A 20692-nucleotide genomic window follows, 5' to 3' on the forward strand; every position below is an offset into this window, starting at 1 on the left:
ACGTGAAGAATATATTATAAGGAAACTTTCTCACCTATTGCTAAAATGGTGACTGTTAGGACTGTTATTGCATTTGTTATTAATAATAATTGGTCTTTGTTTCAGCTTGATATAAATAATAATTCTTTTTTGTATGTAACCTTGAATGATCGTGTGTAAATGTCTTTACCACAAGGTTATCATACAAAGGGTGATAGAAGGTTGTGCACGCTTTTAAAATCCTTATATAGCCTTAAACAATCCCCAAGGAAACGGAACGAGAAGTTGTACTCCTCTTTATTTGATTTTGGGTTTGAACAAGGTATGCTTGATTACTTTTTATGTATATATGAGATCTAAATATTCTACTTTTGTTATGTTATTGGTTTATGCTAATATAATACTTAGTGGTAATAATATTGATGGAATAGCAAAAGTTAAAGATTTTTTAGAATTGTAATTTTTTATTAAAGATCTAGGCAAGTTAAATTTTCTATCAGGAATTGAAGTAATTGAAGTTTATGGAGGGTTTGCCTAACTTAAAGGAAGTATTATGAGTTTGGCATGCGCTAGTGTAAACATAACAAAATTTGAAAGAATTGGTTGGAAAATTAATTTTGTTGACAAACTCCACTTGAGTCTAATGTTGTTGACAAACTTGAAAGAATACAAAACATAACAAAACAAAATTTCAGAAATTGGTTGGAAAATTAATTTACCTAATAATTAACACACCCGGTAGCTCTTATGTTTGTACATGTGTGAAGTCAGTTTGCACAGTCCATCGTAAGTCACATCTTAATATTGCATTGTAGTTATTAAGGTTTCTGAAATGTAATCATGTAAAAGGAATTAGTATTCTTAAAAGTGACTTGACTTTAAAAGGATATATGTTGATGTAGGGCTAAATGTTTAGTTACCGGTTGTTGTGTATATGTAGGAGGTTCCATGATTTTATGGAAAAATAAATAAATAAATAGTGTGAGAACGTAAAAATACTTTTTTATGTTATTATTCTTCAATAAATTTTGTATCGATACATTTATGTTATTATTCAGTAAAGAATAAATGATTAGTCAAAGGTCAAAATTAAAATTATAATTTACTACAAAAATTTCATACATAAGTTTATATCAGAATAATAACATTATAATGAATATATGACTAGTCGAAAGTTAATATTTATATTAGAATTACTTCAACAATACATATATACAAAATTCATTACAAAATAATAACATAAAAATAGTATTTTTACGTTCTCACACTATTTACTGTTTTTATTTGAACTTACTTCTCTCTCTCTCTCTCTCTCTCTCTCTCTCTCTCTCTCTCTCTCTCTCTCTCTATATATATATATATATATATATATATATATATATATATATATATATATATATATATATTGTTTCTCACTCTTCCATGGGTCAGTGTTTTTCGTGACAGTGAATTTGCAATAAAGTTAGCATTGAACCCGGGAAGTTTGTATTGAACCCAGTGTTTCATACAAAAAATAAAAAGTTAAAAAGTTAAAAATAAATAAATAAATAAAAATAAAAATAAAATAAAATAAAATAAGATTTTGAAATGGACAAATTTATAAGAGAAAAAGTTTCAAAAGAAGTATTGAAAATTATTAAGATTGGATTTGAAGAGGAACATGCGGATAATTTAACCAAGTCTTTTGGGTACAATGCAACACGATTTTCTTATAAAAAAAAATGGGATTAAGCGATCTATTTCAAAAGGAATATTTTTTTTGTGTTTAAGTTGTAGGGGATGTTGAAATATCTAATATTTCATTCAGAGTCGGTCCTCAAAAATTAAATATTTTCAAAGGCCTATAACGAACCAGAAAAAAAAAAAAAAAAAAGGTCCTTATCGTTATTATAAGTTTTTATTTTTAAATAAAAATATATAATAAAAAAATTGGACTCTGTGCAATTGCCCACTCCGCACACCCTCAGCTAGCCCTGTCGAAAATTCCCGATACCCGAATTACCTGCCCGATTCTTTTGGGTATCGGGCAGGTAATCCGATTTTTTTTCAGGTCGGGTACGTTTGTTGGGTTTCGGGTAGACACGAATTACCCGAATTATTTTAAAAATTCTTTTTTTTTTTCGTAAAGCTTGTACTCTGTAGCAGGTTTTTGATCACGCTTAAAGTAATTATCATTATTGTAAAAAATGAATCTTTTTTATTATGACAATATGACACTAGCAATATTAAAAATAATTGTTTATATATCATCATGTTCTTTAAAACTTAACTATTTTCTAGATTATAGTTTTTATTGCAACTAACAAACCCATTATCTTAACGAAACTTCTATACATACAAAACTTATGACTACAATTATCTTAAACATTTTAAACTTTTAAATTAAGATCTTTAAATATTTGTTTTTTGAACATCTTATTAGATTAAATTAAGTTGTTAAAAACTTACTTGATATCTCATGTATTACTGACTAAAATATCTCAATATTCAAAGTTTGAGTAATTTCGTTTATGCCTTGTTTGCTTATATAAACAAGACTAATAAAGCACGACGTATTTATTTCATTAAATTTATTTTCAGGTGAATTTCAAAAAAAAAAATTATATATTTCGGGTAATACCCGAATTACCCAAACCCAACCCGATACCTGAATTTAATTTGGACCGGCTAACGGATATTTTTTAACATGAAAAACCCGAATTACCCGAAACCCGAAAAAATTACCCGATCAACACCCCTAGCGCCCCCTATGATTTCATTTATCCACAAACTAAACCAAGGTACAATAATCATTTTATAATTCTAACTTGATTTGTTTAGTGTAGGTAACTTTAGGGGCTTAATCGGAGGACAATTGATTGTTGATTAAGGTTGAGGATTGAGAAATGGACTGGAAGTGACAAGAGTGTAATTTTGCATGGACTGCAGCTCGCATTGTGAGAAGTTGTTAAAAGGCACGCGGGTCGTCTCAACATGATCCAGTATCAACCTGTGGTATATAATGCTTAAACTCTGTGTGGTCATATAATAATATAAAGTCAAGTTTTTAACATTAAAATTCGTTGAGCAGGCATACTTAAGATTCAAGCATCTCGAGCAATAATGACAATAGATTGTAATCGACTCTTAACGTTTGACTAATTTAGATTCGCAGTTTCTGTATTAAGAATTAAATTCATTTTAGTTACAGTCTATATTGGCTTATTTAGTTAACCTTTAGATTTTGTGTTATATATATCTACTTATATTTGAGATTTTTTATTCATGCTTTAAGTTAATTAAAAACTATTTCGTCCAAAAGGATCTGCGATAGATCAAACTCACCCCTATTCTTTCTACGCTATATAAATTCAACATTGTTATACATCAAATTACTCACCAAGACATGAAGAAGTCTCTACTAAGCTCTTCCATCTTCATCTTGGTTCTAACTCTTTCATTTTCTGTTTCATGGGCAGCTATATCTTCCGCCCATGGTGTAACACCACATTCCGAAGATTTCATACATTGCATAAAATCCAACTCCCACAATGTCACCTCCATCTCTAAACTCATTTTCACCTCTGTGAATGCTTCTTTCCTACCCATTTGGCAAGTCGCAGTTGAAAACACTAAGGGTGCGTTTAGTTGCGGAAAAATGGACCGTTTTCCGGAAAAATTTTCCAAGAAAAATGAGAATTTTGAAAACGCGTTTAGTTCGTCTATTTTTCTAAATTTTTCACGGAAAATGAAAATTTTCCGTTTTCTAAAATTACAAAGAAGTTGGAAAATTTTGGAAAACTGATAATCATTGTTTTCCATATTTTTCTAATTCCAAAATTTTTCTATAAACACACACCCACTTCACCCCATCCACTTCTACCTACTCCCACCTTAACACCCCCCACCCACACACACATACATACCCATCCACACACACACACCAACACACACACACCAACCCACAAACACACACACATACATACCTACTCACACACACCCCAACCCCCCCCCCCCCCCACACACACACACACCAACCCACCCACAAATACACACACTTACACATACATACCCACACACACACCCACCCGCACACACACACATACACACCAACCCACACACACACACATACATACCCATCCACCCACACACACACACATACATACCCACCCACACACACACAACCACCGACAAACACACACACACACACACAACCACCCACAAACACACACACATACAAATACATACCCACCCACCCACAAACACACACACATACACATACATACACACCCACACACACACACACACCCACAAAGACACACACCCACACACACACCAACCCACAAACACACACACACATACATACCCACCCATACACACACACGTACACACACACATACATACCCATACACCCACACACACACCCACACCTACCCCACCCCACCCTCACAGACACACACACCCACACACACACACAAACCTACACCAACCCCCACAAACACACATACACACACAAACACACACTTGCACCCCCACCCACCCAACACCATCACAACAATCACCGACCTACCATCACCACCACTACCACTAACCCGTCACTAGCACCACCACCATCACCACCACTGACAAAATTGACGCCGCCACCACCATCGCCTCTCATCACCACCACCGACGCCGACATGTTACCGTCACCGCCCCCACCCACACCCTACTACCACTACCGTTTTTTTTAAATGAAAACCGATAGAAAAATAGACATCTAACCACGTTTTCTAATTTTCTAAAACTGAAAATGAAAAATGAATAAGTTTAACTACACGCATTTTCTAAATTTTTCAATGAAAAATGAAAACGGAAAATGAAAATTGAAAAGGGAAAACAAAAAACGGAAAATGAAAACTGTTTTTCCGTAACTAAACGCAACCTAAGGGTGCGTTTAGTTGCGGAAAAATGGGCCGTTTTCCGGAAAAATTTTCCAAGAAAAATGAGAATTTTGAAAACGCGTTTTGTTCGTCTATTTTTCTAAATTTTTCACGGAAAATGAAAATTTTCCGTTTTCTAAAATTACAAAGAAGTTGGAAAATTTTGAAAAACTGATAATCATTGTTTGCCATATTTTTTTAATTCCAAAATTTTTCTATAAACACACACCCACTTCACCCCATCCACTTTTACCTACCTCCACTTTAACACCCCCACCCCCACACACACATACATACTCATCCACAAACACACACCCGCACACACACACACACACCAACCCACAAACACACACACATACACACCCACTCACACACACACACACCCCAACCCACACACACACACATACATACCCACACATACACACCAACCCACATACATACACACCCACCTACAAACACACACACTTACACATACATACCCACACACACCCACCCGCACACACACACACACACATACCCATCCACACACACACCCACAAACACACACACATGCATACATACCCACCCACCCACACACACCCACCAACATACACACGCACACACCAACCCACACACACACACACACACACACCCGCCCACAAACACACACACTTACACATACATACCCACACACCCACCCACAAACACACACACACCAACCCACAAACACACACACACCCACCCACAAACACACACACTTACACATACATACCCACACACCCACCCACAAACACACACACACCAACCCACAAACACACACATACATACATACCCACTCATACACACCATCCCACACACACACATACATACCCACACACTCACACACACACCCACACCTACCCCCACCCCCACCCCACCCTCACAGACACACACACCCACACACACACAAACCTACACCTACCCCCACAATCACACATACACACACAAACACACATTCGCACCCCCACCCATCCAACACCACCACCACCACTAACCCGTCACTAGCACCACCACCATCACCATCACTGACAAAATTGACGCCGCCACCACCATCGCCTGTCATCACCACCACCGCCGCCGACCCGCTACCGTCACCGCCCCCACCCACACCCTACTACCACTACCGTTTTTTAAAAATGAAAATCGATAGAAAAATAGACATCTAAACACGTTTTCTAATTTTCTAAAACTGAAAATGAAAAATGAATAAGTTTAACTAAACGCGTTCTCTAAATTTTTCAATGAAAAATGAAAACGAAAAATGAAAATTGAAAAGGGAAAACAAAAAACGGAAAATGAAAATTGTTTTTCCGTAACTAAACGCAACGTAAGTTTCTTAAACTTTCCACTCGTAAACCATCAGTCATAGTGACACCTGTGGATGAAACACTGATCCAAACGGCTCTATACTGCGCCAAGAAACGGGGGACATGACGCAGAGGGCCGCTCCTACACTGCTAATGTCCCATTTGTTATGATTGATCTCACCAACATGAGGTCCGTAGACGTGGACTTAGCAAAGAAAACGGTGTGGCCCAGGGAGGCGCTACGTTAGGTGAACTCTATTACAGTATTATTCAGAAGTCCAAAACCTTGTTTTTTCCGGCGGGTCTTTGTGCTTCGGTGGGTGTTGGCGGACATATGGGCGGTGGTGGCTATGGAAACCTGATGAGGAAATACGGTACTGCTTCTGATAATGTTGTGGACGCTCGGTTCATGGATGTCAATGGAAATATTCTCGATAGGAAGTCGATGGGAGAAGATTTGTTTTGGGCGATTAGAGGAGGTGGTGCTTCTAGTTTCGGAATCGTTCTTGCATGGAAGCTGAAGTTGGTTCGGGTTCCGAAAAAAGTAACTGTTTTTATGCTGAGTAAGACTTTGGAGGAAAGAGCAACCGAACTTTTTCATAAATATCAATACGTTGCACCGACTATTGATAAAAATTTGCATATACGAACCGTGATGTCCGGTCAATATATCGGCAACACCACTAAAAAAACTGTAGTAATTACATTCCAAGGAGTTTTTCAGGGGAGAAGTGACACATTGCTTCGGTTGCTAGACCAAAAATTTCCAGAGTTGGGTGTTACACGGGAGATTTGTGAGGAGATGTCAATTCTTCAATCAACCATTGCGTTTTATGGGTTGCCAAGCTCCACCCCAATTGAAATTGTCACAAACCGATCTAGCATACCCAAGGTGAACAGCAAAAGTAAAATCGACTTTGTCCGGACACCGATCCCTAAAAGTGGGCTCAGAAAGATTTGGAGAAAAGTTATGGAAAGTGATGGATCGGAGCTTCTTGGCAGCAATCCGTTTGGCGGAAGGATGGCTGAGTATTCTGAGACTGCAATTCCGTATCCTCATAGAGCTGGGGTGTTGTACCAGTTATTCAAGAATGTCAATTTTTACAATCAACCTTCAGACACGACAACTATAGCGCTCAAGAGGATAGCATGGTTGGATAGCTTGGAAAAGTTACTGACACCTTATGTGTCGAAGAACCCAAGGGAGGCGTATTCCAACTATGCTGATCTGGATTTGGGTGTTGGAAATGCTACTTATGAAGAAGCGAGTGTTTGGGGCGAGAGATATTGGAAGAGGCGTAATTTTAAGAAGTTGATTCAAATCAAGGCTAAAGTTGATCCAGAGAATTTCTTAAGGTACCCGCAAAGTATCCCTGTTTTCTAGACATTTCTATCCCATATGTCAAGCTCTTCCAGTGAAATGATCCAATGTTCGGATTTACTTTTTAGTTTTTTCTTTTTATGTTTCAATAAGTGGAATTGATTCCCCCAATGTTGGATCTTATCTTGAAGATCAAGAAACACTTCACCCAATGTCATCAGAATTTCTATATTTTAAAAACTTAAATGGATATTCACGCTACATCAAAAACAAAAAAGTTCAACAAACTTGTGTGAAGTTTTTCACAAAGCTTATTCAAGCTTTGCAAAGCAAAAATCCTGCGGTATATGGTCCAATATGTGGGCTAACAATATTACACTTCATCGTGATGGGTCTCACTAAGAAAGATAACTTATAATTGGTATATTCTTCAAACTACAATCCGTAAAAAGAAAAAATATGGAAGTACAGTTCCATAATATAGAAATATGAAAGTACATTTCCTATTTTTTGACATGTTCAATGATATTATTAGAAAGACAATCTAACTTTTATTTATTAAAGCAATTTTTAGGTTTCATGTATTTGAATACACTTTGAATAATTTTCAACCCATTGATAAGTAGCACAATACCTGATAAGGTTTTACCATTGCATTTCGCATCTATTGAATTGGACAAAATTGCAATTCTTTCTCCCACCCAAAATGAGAAAACAAGGTTGGAAAGAGACTTGTTATCGATTGTCCAAAAGACATAAATACCCTCATCACCAATAGTACCAATGTCCCAACTATTTTGCTAATATGATTGATTATATTACACTTCCATAGATTAAAACTAAGTTGAAGATTCTAAATCCTATTCCCAAAACATCCATTATCCCTAAACCACAACCAAATACAAATCTTTATGCAAAACTAAAATATCCAACAAAAAAAAAAAAAAAAAAACATGAATTATTCCAAGGTTTTAAGAAGGCGAAACAAACCTGCAGCTTCCCGGATCCTAGAAAACTCGATACAAAACGCCTGAACCTCAATAAACAAATCTTGAACATTAATAATCTTGTTCCTGATCAAACTCTGCAGAAAAACACACACAAGCCTCACCAACCGATTCTGCATGTACTTATCCTTAATATTCTCACATGATGATATACAATTCGTTATGTACATGTGTACAAACTCAGTCGGCAGTTCAACCGCAGTGGTCAACCGGTTGACCACCTCCATCGAATGCAAACTCATGTCCATATTCACCAGAACCGTAAAATACTCCGAAATTTCCGGCGAGTTCATCAGCTTAATCAGCACCTCCACCGCTATCAGAGGGTTGTTCTCCACCAGCTCCGGCAGCTTCCGTGGTGTTAAACCGCAGTGGTACACCAGTTTGGGGTCGGAAGTTAACTCAAGTAAAACTTGTTCTTGTTGAGATGGAGCCAACGGGCCTTTTAGGGCTTTTAGGATTAGTTCACGGACGGCTGCACCACGGCTCGTGTCGGCACACATCCCGGTGTCCCAAAGCGGTTCGTGGGTCGAGTCGGGGTTAACCCAGACGAGTTCACCATCTAGCACCGGGAGGCGAGGCGGTGTTGGGCGGGTCCAATGAGGGTAGAGCACGTCCAATGATAAAGTTTGAAGTAGACCGGTTATGGCCTCGCTCCGGTCACCGGAGCCGATCTTTGGCGGCGGGAACTCAAACTCCGGCGAGTTGATGTCGCAACCGCGGGGGATGTCGGGATCCGGTATCGCGTTTTTTATCGCGGTGTTTTTGAAGAGGGAATTGAACGGTTTGGGGAGGGGGTTTTCCGGCGGCGGCGGTGGCGGCTCCGGGAACCGGTGAGATGAAGGATCGAATTTGGTAATGAAATCCGCCGGAGATAGTTTCATCACCGGAGATGTGGTTGGAGAGGATAGGAGATGAAGGATGAATGCACGTTCGAAAGTTTCGGTTTTTTCGTCATTTGCAGTGTTTTTGAGCAAAGAAAGGTAGGGATTGGTGGATGATTTAAGGGGGGAATATGTGTGATGAATTAATGCAAATGCAACCAATCGTTCGGTGGATTTTAGGAATTTTGGGGTGTCATCCAAGAGAATGACAAGTGCTGAGAAGATTTCACTATGCATTGATTTTGGGATTTTTGAGGAGAAATCGTTTATGATGTCTTCAAGGGGTCGCTTTTCACCATCTTTAAGTAGGGAATATAGGATTGATGTTGCCGGTTTCGTGATCATCTTCTATTAAGAAAATAAAGTAGAGATTAGATGAGTTTATAATGTTGATTAACGAAAAATATGCAGAGAATAGTCAAATATTACAAAATTTAGCCTATTATCGCAATGAAAATTGATTTGTATTGAATGACATTGCTATAATACGGTAGATTTTGCCCAATTATAGATTGTCTTGCTAATATCAAGAATGTAAATTGGCAAAGTGCTAATGTTTACAAGCTCTTAAATAAGGAGGCATACATTCATTACATAAATCAGTGAGGATCACACCCATGTCCCATGTCAATTCATTATGATTACAAATTATGGCCAAAACTTAAAGCAGGAAAAAAAAATCATCCAATTATCTTTTCTAGGCAACATATGCATTAAATGGATAAAACCCAATTATATCTTGGAATATTTTAAAGCATTATAAGAATTACTACTTCACTAACTTCTTTAAGAGAAACATATATGCTTGTTGTTCTTCTATAAAAATTGCTACAACGAATAACAAAATAAGAATATGATCTCTGTTCCACATAAGCATTCAGTAGATAAAGTCAAAATATCATCTCAGAGTCAATTTAAACATCATAAAAATCAGGAATCAATACATGAAAATCAAATAGTCGCCGTTTTACTTCGAAGCAAGATACATATGTGTGGATAAAATTAGATATAATCTTGAAGTAAATCAAGTAATTAGCATAGATAGAATCAGTAGTTCACTACAGGCTAAAATCCCAACTCTTAAGTACACGCGCATTCAATGAGTATGATGAAATAAAATAGTACAGCTAAAGCCTAAAAGTACTATTGAAATCAGTAAGTCTTTAACAGATGCTCTCCACAGCTAAAAGCATCTCTGAGATCAGTAATTCGACCTCACAAATCGTAGAACTCTTAAGGGAATACCCAACTTGCATCAAGTAGCTCCTATCAGATGCTCTCCATAGCGATCACGCACAGAAAAACACCTAAAATGCAATTTTGATTGAAACTTAACGAACCGTGACCTACTTTTACAGGAATTAAAATGTTCTGAAGCAAAAACTAACACAGAACAGCAACGAAAATGCAATTTTGATTGAAACTTAACGAATCGAGAATCTGTATCTAGAGAAATCAAAACTTTTGAAACAAGAACTAACACAGAAAAACAGCTAAATTGCAATTTTCATTGAAACTTAACGAATCGCGAATCTGCTTCCCGGAAATAAAAAATTATTGACGCAGGAACTAACCTTTGAACGAGGAATCGCCGAATCGCTGAGACGCTGTAGCCTGAAGAAATTCTCTGATCGAGCAGTGAGATGGCTAAAGGGATAATAACGTTGCTAGGGTTTCAGAGTTCCATAGCAAAGTAGATTTGGATTGGAACCAATTTTATTTGTTAAGTTATCTCCAAAAATATATTACCAAATAAAAATAAATAAATATCGTTAACTATTAAAATATTAATTTTTATAATAATTAGAAATCTAATATAATATATTAGAGTAAATTATTGAAATCAGTTTAGTAAAAATTACATATTTAATCCCTAACGTTTCTTTTGCACTCGAATCATCCCTATGGTTGATTTTGTTGCGTTTTTCGTATCTATGGTTTGATCAAAATTGCACTTTTGGTCCCTAACATTATGTACGTAAGGGTCGAAAGACGCAACAAAATCAAACCACAGGGACAATCCGGATGCAAAAAAAAGTTAGAAACCAAACGTGCAATTTTGACCAAACCATAGGGACGATTAAGATAACTTACTCAATATATTATTACTGTCTTTATATGATAAAGAAGAATCAAGGTAAAATTGCAAAAATGGATCATATGGTTATCAAAATTATGTAGTTTAGGTTTATAAATGTTTTGTGGTGTAAAAGTGGTCCATTTTTGGATATCTTGTGCATTTTTTGTCTAAAAATGTTAACTTTAACAGTTTGGTTGTTAATTTTTTTTAAAATGACAATTTTATCATCGGGATCATTTATATAACCAAACTACACGGATCATTTATGCATCTATTCTTTTTAATTTTATTCAATTATAAAACATTAACTTTTTTATTTAATTTTTTTAATTTCTTTTAATTAGATTAATTTTTATATATATATATATATATATATATATATATATATATATATATATATATATATATATATATATATATATATATATATATATATGAAACGACCCAAAAACACGACCCAAAAATTTTCGTTTTTCAATATAATCTAAACCGTAATATAAGTATCATAACATAAAGCATACGCGATGTATCCCCAAAACATAGTAAAATATTGTGCGGAAAACTGTATCATACAACATCAATCCAAAACATCAAAAGACATCCCCAGGATAAAAGCTATGATGTGGTGTGTGCGATACTGTCACCCCGAGCTCTTCCCTTTGTTTGCGGAAGTACCTGAAACCAAACTGAAACTGTAAGCACGAAGCTTAGTGAGCTCCCCCAAACTACCACATACCATACAATAACATATAAACACATATTGGGCCTTGCCCACTGCATCGGGCCGAAGCCCGGAAACTGCATCGGACCGAAGTCCGGAACTGACTGGGACCTTGTCCCCTGCATCGGACCGAAGTCCGGAACTAACTGCATCGGACCGAAGTCCGGAACTGACTGGGACCTTGTCCCCTGCATCGGACCGAAGTCCGGAACTAACTGACTGAACATGGCATCGCATAACACATCAACTAGCATAACACATATACGACATGCTACATCGGGCCGTGGCCCGGAACACATAGTACATAACACATAAAACATAGCACACAAATCCTGTTCGAACCACGAAGGCATCGAACATACTAACTACTGCATCGGACCTAAATCCGGAAACTACTGCTAACTGAACGGGCCGGCATTGTGGCCTTAGACCTGTTCCTACTGGAAGGAAACTCACCTCGTAAGTTGGCTGCTGAGTGTGTGGCTCGGGAAGCTAACGGCGGCTGCTCCTGAATCTCCTCAGCTACAAGTCCATAAACACACTCAATCAAATACTAAACACTGCGCTTGGGGTAAAATGACTCTTTTACCCTCGGTCAAAGTCAATTATCTTTTGGGGCTGACTCGCCGAGTTGGGCCACCCAACTCGCCGAGTCCCACTCTTACTTTTCACTCTTACTCACTGCTACTCGTCGAGTCTGGCATCGACTCGACGAGTACCCTCTTGATCCAAGAACTCAGACAATCTTCATCCGACTCGCCGAGTCGTATGAACAGACTCGACGAGTTGTTCTTGATCCCAAGAAGATTGCCTTGGACTCGCCGAGTTGTATGAACAAACTCGTCGAGTCCCTCCATCACTGAGTCTACTCTCAACTCGCTGAGTCCACTTCCTGACTCACCTCGTCCACTCGACACTGATAAAACTGAAGGACTCGGGACTCGCGACCCGACTCGTCGAGTCGTTCTTCCGACTCGCCGAGTCGCCGCCATGCAACTGATTTTTACTTGATTTTGTTTGAATCCAATGCATACAATTGATAGATCTGAGTCCAATAAGCTGTTTTACCACGTAAAGTTTCCAACTTTACGTGCACAACCTCATGAATAAGGGAAATAAGGCTAAAAGATGCATAAAATGGGTAGATCTATGGTTATCATGCAATATAACTCCAAAAAGACAGTAGATTTGGGCTCTACAACACCCCAACATTCAGATCCATAGATATATCGACTTAATAAGACGTTCATGCAAGTGTAAGGCTTGAAACAAGCACCAACTAGCTCTTAGGAGAGCCCTAATGGAAGTTTAAAGCATATAATAAGATGGAACTCCGAAAATACCTCAATAAACTCTGATTTGGCCTTGGATCTTTGCACCACAACCCTTCTCCTTGCTTCTTTCTTCTTCTTCTTCTTCACACCTTCACAAAGAGGGTACCAAAACACATATAAGCTCTTCAATGGGGGTTTGGGGCTCTATCACTGCGTTCTCAGGGTGAGGGAGGCGAGAATGGGGGCTATAAGGTGGTATAAATAGTGGGCAACCCGACGATTTTAGGGTTTCACCCAGATAGATGGACTCGCCGAGTCGGGGATATGGACTCGTTGAGTCCCCAGCTCACGCGTGCCCTCAGACGCGACCCTACTCGGCGAGTCAGGCTAGAACTCGCCGAGTCCCTCTTGAAAACTCACTATAATTACCAATAAATCAACATACCGGGAACGGGTCGTTACAATATATATATATATATATATATATATATATATATATATATATATATATATATATATATATTATTTTAAAATATAATATTTACATTAAAAAATATTGGGCTTAATGTTGACCGATTATTTAAGGTTTTAGTTTACTACTACTAAATGTGTGAGACCGTGTGATCCATGTATTAATAGATTTATTCAAAAATAATATGAAGGCGTGACGGATTCAAAAAAAAATTATGTTGGGGCACATACGAACATCTATATGATAGATCAAGTTAAACAATTAAAATAACTAATTCGGTCTTGTGGTTTTATTAGTTCTTTTCACCCTTTATTCAGTCTGGTTTTACTTTTTTTGATCCAGTTTTGGTTTTTTTCATTCGGTTTCAGTTTTTTCAATTCAGTTTTGTAACCATATTGCAAAAGTATTCTGGTTTAACATAGTACACACAAAAGCATCCAAATTCGTAACTATATAGCTAAACTATTTTGCATAATATTGATTATTAACTAAGTACTTAAAGTATATATATATATATATATATATATATATATATATATATATATATATATATATATATATATATATATATATATATATACTAATAAAATAGTAGTTGTTTTGACATTGATCATCATATTAGACATCTTAATTAATGTGTTGATACTTGTCAATCTATTAATTCTCTATTTTAAATTTATTAGACATCATCATTAATTTGATGCTATTTGTTAATGTATTTATTCTCTATTTTAAATTTTCAATTTAAATTTTAAATTTTAAAATTTAAATTTATATTATTGTTTTCATTAATTCACAAATAAAAAATGCCTAATATATATTAAATTTAATTTTACGTATTTATTTGAATCAACGATTATAATTTCATATAACTAATAAAAACATCTCTTAATTAATAATTTATTTAAAATAATTGATTAATAATTTTGAGTTTTTACTATAAAAGTTTAATTAATTTTATAACCGTAGTTCCCACGGGTTATAAACTAATATATATATATATATATATATATATATATATATATATATATATATATATATATATATATATATATATATATATATATATATATATATATCAGTGTTGTAAAAATCGATCTAGGCGGCCGCCTAGGCGCTAGGCGGTTTGCAACTGATTACGATTAGGGGTGCTAGGCGGAAATTGGTCAATATCGGTCAAACTCGGGCTAGGCGGTCCTCGGCGGTCCTTGGCGGGAAGATTTTAAAAAATTCAAATTTTCAAATTTTCAAATATTATACCAAAATTTTCAAAACTTTAAAACTTTAAATTTTTAAATATTCAAATTTTCAAATATTATTACCAAATATTTCAAAAATTCAAAATTTAAAAATTTTAAATTTTCAAATACTATTTTTTCTTAGGATATATTAAGTTTTAATATAGTTTTATTAGTAATTTATGGTCCCCGATTAATCCTCCGATTAATCCCCGCCAAACCAATTAATCGTTTGACCTCAGTCGACCGCCGAGCTACCGCCGAGCGATTTTTATAACCTTGATATATATATATATATATATATATATATATATATATATATATATATATATATATATATATATATATATATATATATATATATATATATATTAACATCAGCAAAATATTATATCAAAATAAATGCTAGTTCATAAATAACTAATTTTTAAACGTACCAATCGACAATATGGGGTAGATAATCGATAAATATAACTATAAACGATAACAAAATGATAATTTATGTTTTGTTTTTCAGGTTTCATCTTTTATGCACTAATTGAAAAGGCATGGTTTTGGAGCCCAACTGTGTATAATTTCTTAATTGAATGAGAAAGACAATAAGGGAGAGATAGGGAGAGATAGAGGGGTTGGGGATGGGTGTGCGGTTATGGGCAATAACATATTTTTTTAATATTCAAAAATAATAAATAATAATAATAAAATGAAAAATAATTATCTTAATGATATAATAGTATTTTTAGTTTGTACAGAAATCAATTGCACAATGAAACCAATGAATAAGGATCAAATCCATATTTTTCAAACGTTCAAACTGTACCCACATAAAATGATAAACTATCGACATTCTTACAATTTTATATATTTTTATTAACACTGATTAGCCAAATAACCGAACACTCATTCAATCTCTTGTTGGTTCTACAAACATTTTTGGGTGTTTGTTTCGGATGATTTTTAGTTGAGAAAAATATTGTTTGTTTTTTAGAATAACAAAAGAAAACAAAAAGTCTTATTGACCACTTTATCAATATGAGAAAAAAATAGCTTCTAATTCTGAAAGATGTTTTCTAAGTTAAAACAATAATATGATATTTTTTTTCCACCACAACCATTGTAGCGGCCACTGTTATTGTCACCACCACCGCATCCGTATCTGCCTCTACCACTACCACCACCACCAACTCCTTCTCCGCCGCCACCACCACTGCCACCTTCACCATCACCTCTACATCTGACACTACTAACCCCACCTTTACCTCCGCCGTAACCATCACCAACATCACACTACCAATAACACTCATCTTTATTATGAAGATTTTAAAAAAACAAACAATATTTTTAAATAAAATTAAAGATATGGAAAAAGGCTTTTGGTATATTCCATATATATATATATATATAAAAAAATTTAAAAAAAAAAAAAACTAAAAATATGAAAACATTTTACCTCTTGAAAATCAAACAGCTGCTCAAAATAGGGATGGTGTATCATGATGGGTCATTAACTCGAATTACTACACACATCTCTTATAAGTATTCTTTTATTGGAAATTTATCGAGCATCACAACTGATGGCTATCATTTGAATTACTGTTCGAGTTATAATTTCACTTTGCTGGATTTTTTAATCTAAACCTTAATCATTCACAGAGAATCATGTTGGAAAAAAAGAAAATTGTTTAATTGCTTTTATTTGAATTTCAATTTTTTATAATTTAAATTTACAGTTTCACAAATGGGTAAAATCCTTTATTATTAGGTTTCAAAATTGCATTTCAGTAAAATCAAAGATTTTAGTGGTTTTTGGCCCGTTCATTTGGGTTTCCCGATTTATTAGGATGTCCAAATGCTAATTCAATGAGTAAATGAGTATTAGCAGGGATTTCATCCCAAAAAGTGATGTTATAATTTCTCTCCTAATAATTAATAAATAAATCCTTTATTGCATATCCTTTTATCCCAGTAATCATTGGTCCTTTGATGTGAGTTGCATTTTATTGGAGAAGAGTTCTTAGAACTATTTTTGCATGATTGATTAGAAGAAGGTTGAAGGCATCAAGATTCAAGAAATCAAAGAATTGGAGAATACTTTGGGATATGAAGGGGATACTCGATTGAAGAAAGATGTGACAAAAAGGATATGGATTTGTTTATGAAGACTAGAGTGGAAGATTGGAATGATTTGGAGTTAAAGTTGCGAAGGATAGTGAAAAATAAGGTGTTCTTTGATCTTATGAGTTGGGTTTGGCATTTAGTAAATGTGGTTAAATTTGTTAGGAGAAGTTGTATTTTGTTTTGGCACTTAGTTGATATGTGGCTAGATTGAACTCTTTGTAATTTTTAAATATTTGGAATAAATATTTGTACACCTTCATCACCATGACAAAGTGGTTCTGATTATGGAAATATATATTTCTTATTGCCCAAACATACATGCAAATCACAAAATTTCCAAATTTTTGTCACCTCAAAATCATATTATTTTTATAAGAGAAGCTCAATTTTAAATAAACCTCTCCCGCTCTTTTGTAAAAAAAACTGCATATAATTATAATAAAAAGAATCTACATTTCTTATGCTAAAGGCCTTTCAATACAAAAATAAACTCTGAGAACCTATAGATAAAGTCCATGTTACACAAGACACATGCTGCTCTCTAATATATTTACTTAATTTTAAATATAAATCACTAAAATGACATAAACCACACCCTCCTATATATATCTTCAATCTCACAATCAACCAGTGCAAAAACTTCAAAAACATGTTCTATATATTATATTTACAAGCTAAAAACTTCATAAAATCCTGTATCTGTATGTAAGCTTTCTCAATCAAGAAGCATTGCTACTGCATCCCTGAGGCTGCTTTTCTTCTTTGTTAGGTTGAGTGGTTTGTTGGAAACAACAGCATCATGTTGTTGTAGATTCTCAACTTCATGGGTAACAATCATATCCTTAATTGAAGTATCCTCTTCTTTTCTTATTGATTTCTTTAGTAAAGGCCCCAAAAGCAAATCAAGCATGTCTTGAGCTGCATCCCCTGTTGTAGTCTCAGTAGACTCATAATGTAAAGCAGTTTCTTCCTGGGCAGGTGATTTAGTAGCTTGAGGGGCATTGAGGGAAGTTTTGATTACAGAAGAAGAAGAAGAAGAATGTGAAGACTTTCTTTTTAATAGTCCTTCTGATGACTTCTGGTGATTCATATCACTCTTTTCATTTTCAACAAACTACAAAAAAGTTACCCAAAAACAGGCTTTAGGAATGAGTAAACCTCACAGTAAACATGTACATAGAATATAAAAAAAAAAAAAAAAAAAGATTTACCTGTTTTGCAATGCTTAATAGATCATCAATGGTCAGATCCTCATCATCTTCATCAGAAGATTGAGCTGTATGTTCTTCCTTTGTTCTTGAATGGTTGGGTTCTTCAACCTTCCTCCTAACCTTTCGAAGCTTTTTCTTCTCAAGAACGACTTCTTGCTTGAAGTCATGAGACTCATTCACATCTTTTTCATCAGTTCCTCTTTTCTTTCTTTTTGTTTCACACTTGACTAGAAAACTCTTGTCATCACTAGAAGGGCAGAACTCTTTTTTGTGCTTCAGGGATACGCCTTTTCCTCTGGGTATTGCAGATTTGGTCCCAAGATTCAATTCCGCCTTATCGTTCACATCCTTGTCAAGGGTTTTACTCACTTTATTAGTTGTCGATGCACCTATCATCCATGATGGTAATCTTCTCTTTTCTTCCATTTTCACTTTTTTTTTTTCTAAGGGATTAACATTGCCCTAGAATTTCTTCAATCTTTTACCATAAAAAAAAAAAAGGACAGGATTACATGAAAAGTTTGAATTTCTCCTAGAAAAGAAGGTAAAAGCGATAAGAACAACGGAAGTTACAATTCGTATCAAGAGGCCATTGAGATAACAACTAGAAACAACAAATTCGTAACTTTAATCAATTATCATAACCCTAACTAAATGTTTTGCAAGAAATATGGAACTGTTAAATACGAGCGATCAAACTGTTTTGTTGTTTTAGCAACAAACGAAGATCCAATACAGTTTTAGCTTGAACAATAAACCTAATAATAAACTGCAAACAGAAAATTATACAAATTTAGCACAATACCAGACTCTAGGGCTCAATTCGATCAATCTCCGCGACGATCAGCTAACCAATCAACCAATTAGAGATCAAACAGGTGTAATGGAGATTGATTGGGGTAAAACTTCTTGAACGCAAAGTCTTCGTTAAGATGGACCCTCGAATATTTTGATCCGTACAAGGGAAGCCGTTTTGGTTTAAGGTGTACGGACCACCAAATAGTACCGGTTCAGAATCAGACAACATCTTAAAACAAAAATTATTAAAACATAAATTATTGATAAATTGTTGCGTAGGAAGAAAAAAATTATTATCTATAAAAACCTCATAACCCTTATTTTACCAAATTTAGTCCCAATTCTTCTATCGTTTTATATCTATTTCTCTTAAAATCATTAGAAAAGATCGTCATCTTCGTCTTCTGAAGAATTTCAATTTATGTTTGAAGTTGTTATCGGTGTTGGTTAGATAGCGCAACAAACGTATAACACTTTATACAATAATACACCCAAGAGTTCACAAGAGAGATCAATAATATTCAGAGAAACTGTGAATCAACCCACTAACGCTGGATGCAATACTACGTTTGACGAGCATGCCACTTTTCAAGGATGTCATTTTCGAAGACGGTTCAAACCTTTATACTCGTATAGTGGAAGATTTGACGAGCCAACAATGTTCTGATGCTAGAGGTACATCCGATTTCACTCTCTTACAAAATGCAGGGTCGCACTTCGTCAACTAGCATATGACATCCCTCCTAATGTGTTGGACGAGAGTTTTAGGATGTCCGCTAGGATCGCATGAGACAGTCTCCATTTTTTTTAACATTTGTGATTCAGATTTACGATCAAAAATATTTACGTAAGCCTACACACAATGACTTCCTACATTTGAAAACTCATCATGCTACTGTACATGGTTTTCTTGGATTGTTAGAAAGTTTAGATTGTCTCCATTGGGCATGAGAAAATTTTGCCCTACGTTACAGCATGGGCAATTTACACGAGGTGATCATGGTCATCCAACGGTCATACTTGAAACAATGACGTCACAGGATATGTGGATTCGGCGTGTGTCACACCCCAAGTTACCGGTGAAAATGCTGAGGTGCGCAACGTAAATCAGTAATCACAATTATTGAATATATATTGAACAGTACAAATATAATCTTCTATTATTACCGAAATAGAAATTATATTGATAATGACTATTGCTAAATTATGACACATGCCTAACAATCTAGCGTTTACAAAGGTATAATATAAAGAGCAGATAATCTTCTGAACGAACACTTTCGACATACTAAATAACTTGAGAATACATGCATTAAACTACGTGAATAAAAATGTTGAGTTCTACAGGTTTGACACAAAGTAT

The 20692-nt window shown here is 35.2% G+C and overlaps 2 protein-coding genes and 1 pseudogene across 4 annotated transcripts; 1 reads left to right on the forward strand and 2 right to left on the reverse strand.

Moving 5' to 3' along the window:
- The first annotated feature begins 45 nt into the window (after positions 1 to 45).
- Positions 46 to 7589, forward strand: LOC145035330 (berberine bridge enzyme-like 24 pseudogene; annotated as a pseudogene).
- Positions 7590 to 8301: 712 nt separating this feature from the next.
- Positions 8302 to 11138, reverse strand: LOC145035019 (CCR4-NOT transcription complex subunit). Of its 2 annotated transcripts, none has more exons than XM_078983587.1 (2): positions 10992 to 11138; positions 8302 to 9762 (listed from the first exon to the last, which is right to left on the reverse strand). In XM_078983587.1, exon 2 carries the CDS (start codon positions 9760 to 9762, stop codon positions 8485 to 8487), a length of 1278 nt encoding a protein of 425 aa, XP_078839713.1. In that variant the 5' UTR covers positions 10992 to 11138; the 3' UTR covers positions 8302 to 8484. The 2 variants fall into 2 exon arrangements, with proteins under 2 accessions (XP_078839713.1, XP_078839712.1); XM_078983586.1 differs by having other exon boundaries at positions 8302 to 9765.
- A 6717-nt stretch (positions 11139 to 17855) lies between these two features.
- LOC145035020 (uncharacterized) lies at positions 17856 to 19548 on the reverse strand. 2 transcript variants are annotated; one of them, XM_078983588.1, is made up of 3 exons: positions 19337 to 19548; positions 18532 to 19009; positions 17856 to 18434 (listed from the first exon to the last, which is right to left on the reverse strand). In XM_078983588.1, exons 2-3 carry the CDS (start codon positions 18955 to 18957, stop codon positions 18036 to 18038), a joined length of 825 nt encoding a protein of 274 aa, XP_078839714.1. In that variant the 5' UTR covers positions 18958 to 19009; positions 19337 to 19548; the 3' UTR covers positions 17856 to 18035. The 2 variants fall into 2 exon arrangements, with proteins under 2 accessions (XP_078839714.1, XP_078839715.1); XM_078983589.1 differs by having other exon boundaries at positions 18532 to 19063.
- Positions 19549 to 20692: the final 1144 nt, after the last annotated feature.

Source organism: Lactuca saligna, chromosome 3, assembly GCF_052625555.1.
Source record: "Lactuca saligna cultivar CGN05327 chromosome 3, ASM5262555v1, whole genome shotgun sequence".
Taxonomy (NCBI): domain Eukaryota; kingdom Viridiplantae; phylum Streptophyta; class Magnoliopsida; order Asterales; family Asteraceae; genus Lactuca; species Lactuca saligna.

What these genes read in the sequence shown, in the direction of transcription:
- LOC145035020 (XM_078983588.1), bottom strand. Translation starts at nt 18,957, where the DNA reads ATGGAAGAAAAGAGAAGATTACCATCATGGATGATAGGTGCATCGACA. An exon ending in TATTAAGCATTGCAAAACAG is followed by an intron (nt 18,435 to 18,531) that starts GTAAATCTTTTT and finishes ACTTTTTTGTAG; the next exon opens with TTTGTTGAAAATGAAAAGAG.
- LOC145035019 (XM_078983587.1), bottom strand. Translation starts at nt 9,762, where the DNA reads ATGATCACGAAACCGGCAACATCAATCCTATATTCCCTACTTAAAGAT.